We start from the raw sequence: 11,217 nt of genomic DNA, 5'->3' as shown, positions 1-11,217 counted from the left end.
TTTGATACGTCTCTCAGATGTCTGTAGCTCAGATGTCTGTAGCTCTGTTGGTCTGTTGGTCTGTTGGTCTGCTGGTCTGTTGGTCTGTTGGTCTGCTGGTCGTTGCTCTGCTTCCAGCTCCTGTCAGTCCAGAGCTCACCTGAGGCGCTGAAGCCTGCTAATGAGGCCGAGACAGCCTGAAACCTAAAGGTCCTACCTGAGGTGTACACACTGCAGGAGGGAGGGGGGGAATCAATGTTTTTCATTTAGGCCCCATTTACAGGGCAACATTTCATGTGACAACACTTCATCAATTAAAATACATTTACACTGCAGCAGCAGACACACTGACAACAATGCAGTTAGTCTGCCGGGCCACGGGAGGGGGCTGTTGCAATTTTTTGTAATGAAACCACACAGACGTGTGTGCTGAGAACAATACGCTTTAAACGTGACCAAAATCTAGAGAACCCCACATTTGTATGGACTGATGACGAATCGGATGCTATCAGGGGTGAGTCTCAACTATTAAACTACAGATATGGACGATAAAACATGTTTGTTTACTGGCGCATGAGCAGAAGGAACTATTTACAACCAGAGGAAAGTGGAGGGGGGATGCCCATGCGCAGTAAGAGCGCTTCGATCGCCTCTGGCAGTCTCTGCAGGGGGGGAATCGCAACTGTGAAAGAAGCTTTTCACCTCAGGAGCCGGTATAGAAACTTCACTGATGCAGTGGATCCACACAATGAACAGACAACTCGTCCACAAAACTGCCACCCTGGACAACTCGTCAATGTGGTTCTGGATATCTCGTCCACAACAAAATCTTTTTTCAGCATTATTGATTTGAAGGATTTCAAAGTAAATCTGAACCCCAGAGGCTATATTGACTCTTTCTATGTTTGAATAGCTTCCGGATATAAAGTGGAAGATTATAATTGACACATTTGGAAGGATTATTAAGTATATTTCACACAAAAAACTACTTATTTTTAATAACTTCTGGACATGAGGTGGAAGATTATGATTATGTGCCATATACATTACAGCTAGCGTATTAAGGTTGACAATGTTGTGTATTTTTAGCATCTTTGATATGGCAAGCAGGATTTGTTGGAGCATAATAATCAGCTTGATTTATGAGTCTAATGGCCTCGGTAAAAAAAATAAATACCATGAATGTTTGTTTTATAATTATTTCGCCTTATTTCCACATCATAACTCAGATATGGAAGAATGAGGGAGTTATAGACTACGTTGAGTGAATTTTATTCTAATACTCATCTGATTTTACACAATATGCCAATATTTTTTGCTAATTTTGACTTCAGGATATTTATATGCGGCTTCCAACTGAGCTTTTCATCAAAAGGAATTCCTAAAAATGTCTTTACATGCAACAATGTAAACCTAACCCATTAAGACAATGGTAAACAAAGACAAACAAAGCCAAATGATACTATGCTACATATATATGGACATATACTAGGTATTTGACAAATACATAAAATATCAATTCGAATAACAATATGTAAAAGTACATTGTACAGGATTTATTTTCTCAAAAAATTTCTGAAATCTCATCCGTGGACGAGTTGTCTGCTGAGGGTGCTGTCCGTGGACGAGTTGTCCAGGGTTGCAGTTTTGTGGACGAGTTGTCCTACAATCGCTCCACACACCAGTGTCCAGGAAACGGAGACCCCCAAAAAGTGAAGAAAGTTTTGCGGATACACTCGTTTTCGTTGTCACGTAAACGGGGCCTTAGTACTCATACGTGATGGTTTTCAGAAGTGCTTGTATCTGCGATGGTTTTAAAGCGTGTCACTGAGTCCATGCGGTGGTGATGAGAATAACGTTCTTGTTGAGTCATTTCAGTCTTGCAGACGGTGATGAATTCTGCCTGTTCTTCACTTCTCAAGCACCCAATCATCTCATGGACCAAACATCAGTCAGTTGGTTTATGGGTTTTAAGGGATTTTTACAGGAGCCTTCACACAAACAAGCACAGGTTTACTTTGCTGCATTAATGAATTAACAGTTTCTCTGTGTTAGCAGTCTTTCTGCTAAGCTAAGCCAAAGACGGCGGGACTCGCTCTGACCTCACAGATTTGATGGACTGCTCCTTTATCAGTGAGCCTCACATCAAAGATTTCCTCCTCCTTTCTTCTTGCATTGCCCCGCGGCCATGTTTCCGTGACGACAACAAAGCCCATGAACTTAGATTACAGCAGCAGAAAAAATACATCAGGCGGCGAGCGATAACCTGGGTAACTAGCCGCCCGAGGACACGCGGGCCTACATTTAATGAGTCAGAGCATGAGCCGCTCCTCCAGACGCACGCTGGAGTCTCCAACTCGTTAACGACGCCTCGTTACAGGAGACCATCAGGGGAACCGAGCTCCTCGAGTCCTCAGCCTGAGTCGACCTGTGATTCAACCGTCAGAAGTCTGCAGCAAGTCGACCGGAAGACTTCTGATCGGTCAGGACAAAACTCCCAGAACCTGGAAAACCTCCAAGATCAATGAATATTACCTCAGGTTAAAAAATCATTTATATTCTATTCTATTCTATTCTATTCTATTCTATTCTATTCTATTCTATTCTTCCAATGGGACTCCTGGTCTGCAGCTCGAATCTTGAGGTGAGAGGGCAAACCACTGCTCCAACTACAGGAGACCAGTTCATCTTCAAGGTCACAGGAATACTTCACCATGCAGTAAAAGTACACACAGCATGATGTAAATGCAGTAAAAGAACACACACTGTGACGTATATGCAGTAAAAGTGCACACAGTTGATGGAGTCAGCTGCGTGTTCCAGTGTGAGCAGCTGCACTGTGTCTCCCCCTAGTGGTGGATATCTAGAAAGGCAGACGGGTGGAAATGTTTTTCAATGTAGTTCATGTGTGTTTTTTGTTTTTTTTGTCTTCGGCGGATTCACTGCATATCAAAACAGTTGAAGCTCTGATAAAGACTTGTGTCTGTCTGTGGGGATTTTTCCTGTTTGTCTTCTCTGGAATTACTACCAAGCCAAAGCTGTGATCGTCAGCATGTTGGAGGATTCATACAAAAGCCACATCGGCAGTTACCTCACAGTTAAACCACATCAGAAGTGCGTAGGGGTCGGTAGAGCAGACTTTTTTTTTTTTTTACAGGGGACAATATTTACTGAAGTACTATTTTGAGTACGGGGAGTTTAATGACATGTAAGTTAAACGCTGTTGCTTGATGATTGTGATTAATATCATTATTTGTTGTCACAAATGAGCAATGTCGGTGACTGTGTTGAAATTGTCATGACGTTATGTGTGTGCTCTGCTGTGCCTCGTTTAATTATTGTGTCCATTAGAGAATATTGTTCCCCCGGGAACAAAACCTGTTCTTCTCACCGCTGCTCACTTCCGTTGTATCCTTTGCTGTTGTGTTGTGGCTTTTGCAGTTGTTTTGACCCTTCTAGGCCACCGTGGATTCTCAATCAGGACGTTTCCAATCTCTGAGACCTTTGATATCATCTCCTTAACGTGGTTCAGTAAAGTTAAAGTTGAAGCTTGAAACGAAAACTGAGCAAACTCCTCCCAACAGAATGGTGAATGGATTTCTCTTTTATCAGAGGAGACGTCTTATACTATACTAATATTATAAATCTAATCTTCTAACTGTTACACCCCGAGAAGGGAAGGAACATATTATGAAGGACACAGGGAACCAGGCTATGCCATGTAGCACCATGTAATCAACCTGTTTTTCTAAATGACTGCGTTTATCAGGATTAACGCGGTAGGGATGCTGTTTTATGGGTTTAGCGTCCCCCACGTCAATATCGTGGTAGAGCACGTATGTCTGGGACGGAACATCCTCAAACAGCAAATCATATGACTGGACTAATTCAACCAGATCACACTGCTCCGACTCAGACAGATAGGAAAACAACATTGGCAAATTTTGTATATAAAGTGAATACTTTTTTGAATTCCCTCATTTTAGCATGTTTATCAAAAAGACTTCATGCGGGCCTTCGCACCTTTAAGATTTTCCCTGGCAATTTCACATGCAAGGCGCAGTCTATGTCTAAACCGACTGACATAGTCCAACAGATTTGTCTCAGTTCCCGGACGAGCCCCCATAAATATGTTGCACCCCGAGAAGGGAAGGAACATATTATGAAGGACACAGGGATCCGGTTAGGATTTTTACAATTTTTATTTGCTTAATTTTCTTTTAGTTTGCTTGTTGGGTTTACTTCAAAAAAGTGGTGGCGCCTGAAAAGAAAACGGGTTAAGCAAAAACCTGAACATGAGCAAAAACCCATAACCAGCCCGTGTCCTACCCTGATAAAATGCCAAAAGAACAGGTACCTGGTGGGGCTGGTAAAACAAAACAAACAGGTGCGGTACCGGGCCAACCCTGTACAGGGCCGTAGGAGCCGGTACCAACACCCAATCTAAGAAGAGAAAACCCCAACCTAATTCTGATGGGAGGGATAAAAAGCGAAAACAGGACCACCGATCCCACCAGGGAAAAAGGATCTAACCTAACCCCAAACAAGACGAAGGTGGAAGAGCCGAGGAGGGCAGCCGCCTGGCTGCCAGTCCGAAGTGGGGTGAGCGATAGAGGGAACCATCAGCGCTTCAGACACCGCCTATGGAGAGGCGGAGAGGCAGAGAGGTGGAGAGGCGGAGAGGCGGAGAGGCGGGCTTTAAAGAAGTCTACAAACAATAAATATCAAAAATACAGAAATAATCCCTCAAGAAAAACTAATAAGGGAATATAGAGATGAATTTACCTCAGGCAAAAAATATTACTTTATATATAAAAAACTAAATAAGGAAACAATCATCCTGAAGTCTCAACGGTAGTAGAATAATAAGAAATCGGAAAAAATCTTTCCCTACTACCTAACACGAGCACTACATCCACTTATGTCAGAAGTTAAGGACATTTAAGGGCACTAAGTTGAAGAGCCTGTGAGAAATAAAATCCAACGGCACCATCTGCTGGAATCAACACCAGAGAAACTGTGGAACCTTGAGGAGGGTTTAGAGTTCGAAACGTCATCAAATATAACTTCTGATGATGGTGGAAGAACTCCATGGGAGCATGTCAGAGGTATGCCGTAAAACCTTACTTCCCTCAAAGGTAGAAAGAGAAAATACTTAAACTAAATAAACAAACTAAAGGCATCAGTCAGTCCATCAGTTTCCTTTACCGTTTAATCCTGCACACTGCGAGGCGACAGTACTAACCACCGCTGCCTCACTAAACCAATAATGAACATAACTGAACGATTTATCTCTGAAGCAGCTCCACATGGTTTTATTTTGAATAAAACACATTAATGAAAACGTATGAGTGCAGGAATAATCACAGACGACAAGGTTATCAAGGACAGTTGTTCTGAAACCAGTTAAATTTTTTGTTTCCGGACAGAAGTGACTGCAGACATTTTATTTGTTTGCAAAGTCAATTATTCCAAAAGTACACTTAAGAATTTTGCAAGATCACTAATACGTTAAGAAACAACTAAACAAAACAATATTACAAAGGTTCATCTGTGTCTGTCAGGCGTGTTTTGTGTTTTTGTGCATTAACTCACAATTCACTTGTATTTTCGGAATATTTCCAACATCCAACCACCTGCACATGTCATCCAAAATGTCCACACTGTTGATTGTTTCTTCCAAATATATGTTGCTTTTACATTTGCAGGACGTAATGCTTCACCTGGTGTCCACAGTCGACGCCTCTTCCTCTTGTCACTTCCTCTCTCACTCCTGTCAGTTTCCTGCCTTCTCTCATCCTCACTAGTGTCCTGATCAAATATGTCCCTGAGAGCCTCACTTGTGGTATCTGGACGTGTCATGACGCTGCCTCAAAAATACTCCGACACATCTGCTAAAACTGACTGAACACTCAGGAGGAAATGTGGTCAAAGTGTCCAGGAGAAAGACAGTTTTCAGTGATGTCCATCTTCATTCAGACACGGATCTCAGATGTCTTGACTGTATGAAAGGTAGTGTTGAAGTAAGACCACATTTTCAAAGTCTTGGTCTTGGCTCGGGTTAAATGGTCTTGACTACAAAGCTAAGAGGAAGAGAACGTCAACCTACATGATGCATTCAACTCAAAATGCATCACCTCCAGAGCATCTGAAGGCTCCAGACTGCTGGTTCTTTAAAAAAAAAAAAAAAAAAAAAAAAAGGACTAAAAATACTCATATTGACTTGTATTGACTTGTATTGCTGTTTTGCAAGTGTTTTTTTTATTGTTGCTTTAGCTGATATGGTTTTTTGCACTTTAAGATTTACTAATGTAAATTGCAATACAAAATAAAATGGATTATTATTATTATTATTGTTAAAAACAATGAAAAGGATAAACCACAGAGTTTCTGCATTAAACAAATCTGCATGAATATTTTTCATGCACATTTAAAATGCTTTGTGCCCTTTATCTCTCTCCATGAGGTTTGTTCAGGAGTTTGGCCTTTTTCACTAACTTCCATCTCTCACTGGTGCCACATGTTTGTTTGTTTGTTTGTTTGTTTGTTTGTTCCACCAAAGGAGGTTATGAAATCATCATCAGTTATTTGTCTGTCTGTTAAAGTGGATCGTCATAAACATGGTGGAACTGGTATGGAATAATTGTTATAAAAGAACATTTTCATTTTGCTGTGTTCTTTCAAATTATGAAATAAAATCACGTGATCCCCCAAACTAAACAAACGAATAAAGGCAGTTGATCTATCGACCCTTCAGAAATGTGACTGCTCTTGGTAACTCTGTATTTTTTGGACCAATTTGAATTTTTACTCTACAACAGTATTATAATCGAGTATTTCATGTGATGCTGTAGCAGTTGTATACTTGAGTCAAAAGTCCAAACTTGAATGACTGCAATTTTTAAATCAGAAATCATAACTGTGGATGAAATCCGTTAAAAACTGAACAAAGAAGGTTGTTGAAGTAGATTGATGTGTGTTTTAAACCGCAGGCTGAGTATTGTCTGATGTCTCTGTGTTATCTGTGTGGGTGTATTGGTGTGTGGAGCTGATATTTGAGGCCGGCAGTGAGGGTTGAAGTGATTTCTCGGAGCTCCGGGTTTAGATCGGATCCTCTGAGCTGCTTTCCTCCGGAGGGGGTCTGGTCCCGCACACCGGAGGATCCACCGCCTCAGACCTCCGTGTGTTTACATGCACCGAGAACTTCCTCCAGAACTGCCCAAAAAATCACCGCAGAGCCCCGATTCCGCCTTCCCCCGGTCCCCCCGTGTCTCTTCTAACCGGACCGAAACCTTCCCGTCCGACACGAACCGGTTCTGATCGTTTTTTGAGGCGAAAAGTGACGAAATGTCGCGGCGAGCGGCTCGAAGTGAGCGCGTCACCGGGAGGTTTGAAACCTCTCACACCGAAACCAAGGAGTCCCGGAGACCGAACCGGAGTCCGGTACCGAGGGGGAGGTGTGTTCCGTCCGGCCCGCCAGCACTGCCGCACGGACGCGTTGTTTTCCTGCGTGTTTTCCGCTCAGAAACGCGCAGAGAAAACACAAACTCCGGGACACTTCGGGAAGCGGCTGAGCGGCCGTGCCGGTTGCCTCTCCACGGTTCTCATGCCTGTTATATAGTCCCGCCTCCAGCGGAGGGGTAAATTCATCTCCACACGGACCGACACCGAGAACAACCGCAGTCATGACTGAAGAAGCTCCCGCAGCCGCGCCGGCAAAGTCCCCGGCCAAGACCGCCAAGAAGAAGGTCAGCAAGCCCCGGAAGGATGGACCCAGCCTGCCCAAGCTCATCGTGGCCGCCGTGGCCGAGTCCAAAGAGCGGAAGGGGACGTCGCTCTCCGCCCTGAAGAAGGTGCTGGCGAAGGACATCGACGTGAACAAGGCCAACAGGCGCATCAACAGCGCCGTCATCCGGCTGGTCAGCAAGAACGTCCTGGTCCAGGTCAAAGGCACCGGGGCCAGCGGCTCCTTCAAGCTCGCCAAGGAGCCCAAAGCCGAGAAGCCCGCCAAGAAAGTCGTGAAGAAGAAGGCGGCTGTCAAAGTTAAGAAGCCCGCCGCCAAGAAGGCGACCACCCCGAAAAAATCCGCAAAGAAGCCCGTCGCCAAGAAGAGCCCCGCAAAGAAGGCTGCCAAGAAGGCGACGACGCCCAAGAAGACGAAGGCCGCAGCGAAGAAAAGCCCCGCAAAGAAGACCAAGACACCCGCAGCCAAGAAAGTCGTGAAGAAGGCCAAACCAGCCAAGAAGCCCGCTGCCAAGAAACCCGCAGCCAAGAAGGGCAAGAAGTAACGGGGCTGCCCCGAACCCGCATCAACTGCACCAAAGGCTCTTTTAAGAGCCACCACCTGTTCTGAAAGAGCGGGGATCCCGCACACGACCGCACTTTGCGTTACTTTTAACAACCACGCATCAATATTCATGTTATAACTACTTTGTTACAAGTTGAACGGGAGAAGAAACTTTGTTTATAAACGTCAACTTGACCAATCGGGTTCATCTGTCAAAGGTCCGAGTAACTGAAGGCACTGATGGTCGAATGTGGTCAAACATAATGAGCATTTTTATGTTTTACATTTAGCCTTATTTTGGCTCAGTTAATGATAGGGAGTAAATATGCTGGGGTTTTTTTGTTAATATTAATTTATCAAATCTCTACAATGCTTAAAATAAATTAATGTAGAAATGTTCAGTATGCCACATTTTTAATTTAAATGACTAAATCTTAGAACTTACACACAGTTTATATATATATTAAATCTTATTAAACAAAAACTAAACCATCTCAACAGAAAAGTCAAATATTTGTGTGTATATTTATATTTACAGTCAAAAATCTTCAAAACATAAAAGGTGCAAAACAGGTAAAAAGCCGCATTCCAGTCACTGCGGGGTTAAATACAGTAACAAGTCTGGCTTGTAGGTCGAGATCGAATCACCTGGAGCCGTAAAACATGTTTAAGCTTTAAAATGAGGCTGACGCAGCTCTTAAAGTTTCATATCAGTTTTGAAACGCGTACAAAAAATGTGTCTTTTGTTGCTTTAATGACGTTTCAGATACATTTTAGGTTGGTAAACATCTTTTTACATTTTTTTTTAGCTGTTTTAGTATTTGATTTTAGTGGTTTCAAACTTCTTTTACAGCATTTTTCTGACAATTCTGGCATTAGAGAATAGAAATACTTTAATCCCAGAGTGAAAATCCTTCAAGCATTGCTGCATACAGAATATATATATATAAATATATATAAAAAGAAAGTTGAATATCAAATTCTTTATAATGTGCCATATCCTTTTTTATTTCTTTATTTTTAAACTGATTTCATAAATGTAATCTGCTCATACTCTATTCCTTCTTATTTTTTGTCTTTTAGTTTTATACTTTAGTTTATCCTGAACCTTGTTATACTTTTCATTGTAGTCTAAATCTCTATTTAACTGTATATATATGACAATAAATGTATTGAATCTTATTCATACAGAACATTGTGCGGTGCAAAGAAATAACACTAAAAGTGACAGTTTCATTTGATAAATATTAAAGTAGTTGTTGTTTAGATGAATCTCAGCGGGTGTCTTTTTTAAATATCATCTTTCTTTTCTCTGCCGCCGTTAACTTCTATTTTCTGGCGCCCATTTTTAAACATTCAAATATTCTTCCTCCAATCACAGGGCACCTGCAGCCAGCGCGGCCCCCACCCTGAGCCAATCAGCGTCGAGCAGGTTTGTTATAAAGAGCGGCGGCGGCGTTGAATCCTCCATTCATTTCTTCAGTTCAGACTGAGAGTAACTCGCTGCCATGGCCAGAACCAAGCAGACCGCCCGTAAGTCCACCGGAGGAAAAGCTCCCAGGAAGCAGCTCGCCACCAAGGCCGCCCGCAAGAGCGCGCCGGCCACCGGCGGGGTGAAGAAGCCTCACCGCTACAGGCCCGGTACCGTGGCTCTGCGTGAGATCCGCCGCTACCAGAAGTCCACCGAGCTGCTGATCCGCAAGCTGCCCTTCCAGCGCCTGGTCCGGGAGATCGCCCAGGACTTCAAGACCGACCTGCGCTTCCAGAGCTCCGCCGTCATGGCTCTGCAGGAGGCCAGCGAGGCTTACCTGGTGGGCCTGTTCGAGGACACCAACCTGTGCGCCATCCACGCCAAGAGGGTCACCATCATGCCCAAGGACATCCAGCTGGCCCGCCGCATCCGCGGAGAGAGGGCTTAAAGTCTCCCCCCCCCCCCCACCACACAACGGCTCTTTTAAGAGCCACCCACTTTATCCAAGAGTCAATCTATCCTCTACACCCTAACATCACTAAGGAAAACTGTTAATGAGCCTTCAACATTTACCATTCAGTGTATTTACTGATTTGTTTTCGTGTCATTCATTATGTCACTAGATGAAAATGCATTTTAATTGAGTTGTTTAGCGCTGACTATATTTTAGAAGTTTTAAAGCGGTGACATTAATGCTAATGCGTAACATCGACATAGGCTTACGGCTTCTTCGAATTTACGTTGTATTTCGTCGACCGACTATCTACGTTTCAATTTCTACTGTATATTTTCATTGGTCCATCATTTCTTTCTTCCTTGCTCAGAATAAACTAGTGTGATAAGCTGCAGCTACTAACGTCAGTGACGCAAACCAACGATCACCCGTCATCTCCTCAAGCCGCTATTGCAGCTCTCACTTTATAGTCAGCCTGCAGCTCGCTGATTGGCGGACTCTGCCTGAACGCTGTCGACCAATCGGATGACAGCTGGCCACAGTCAGTAGTGACTCAAATCGCTGTTTCTGAAGTAGTTATCAAAGTTAATCTGATTGTGGTGTGTACACGCACACACACACACACACGCACACACACACACACACACACACACACACATAGAGTAATTATAATAAATCGGTATTTATTCAAAGAAGATGCAATAAAGCAGCTTGTTAGTGATGATTATGTCCTCTTCTCTCTGAAATGGAATGTTTGAGTTGAGAGTTACAGGTGTGAATTAAAGCAGCAGAAACACTGAGATGGTTAAATGATTAATTCTTCATCCTGATGATGGAGGTCAGCAGCAGTGCTGAAAGGCCAGAGGCAGCAGGGAGCAGCAGCACAGAGCCGTGGATAACGCCGCCAGACGGGAGCCCATTCCACCACCGCCACCAGCAGCCTCCTGCTGTGGATGCATCACGTACACTGAGACAAACAACAGTGTTCAAACATCAAAGTTCTTGATCAACAACAGAAACATACAG

At 43.4% G+C, this 11,217-nt stretch overlaps 2 protein-coding genes across 2 annotated transcripts; both read left to right on the top strand.

The window, feature by feature from the left end:
* Window positions 1-7,664: 7,664 nt before the first annotated feature.
* On the top strand, window positions 7,665-8,451 carry LOC308122000 (histone H1-like; the record flags this gene model as incomplete). Its single annotated transcript, XM_080483581.1, has 1 exon — window positions 7,665-8,451. One exon carries the CDS (start codon window positions 7,665-7,667, stop codon window positions 8,265-8,267), a length of 603 nt encoding a protein of 200 aa, XP_080339707.1. The 3' UTR covers window positions 8,268-8,451.
* A 1,323-nt stretch (window positions 8,452-9,774) lies between these two features.
* LOC308122002 (histone H3.2) lies at window positions 9,775-10,185 on the top strand (the record flags this gene model as incomplete). Its single annotated transcript, XM_080483583.1, has 1 exon — window positions 9,775-10,185. The coding sequence occupies one exon, from the start codon at window positions 9,775-9,777 to the stop codon at window positions 10,183-10,185; it is 411 nt and encodes a 136-aa protein (XP_080339709.1).
* Between the last annotated feature and the right edge of the window lie 1,032 nt (window positions 10,186-11,217).

This window comes from Lipophrys pholis (genome assembly GCF_963383615.2).
Source record: "Lipophrys pholis genome assembly, chromosome: 16".
Classification (NCBI taxonomy): domain Eukaryota; kingdom Metazoa; phylum Chordata; class Actinopteri; order Blenniiformes; family Blenniidae; genus Lipophrys; species Lipophrys pholis.
The sequence above is the reverse complement of the archived record's forward strand: the minus strand, read 5'-3'. Positions and strand labels throughout refer to the sequence as shown.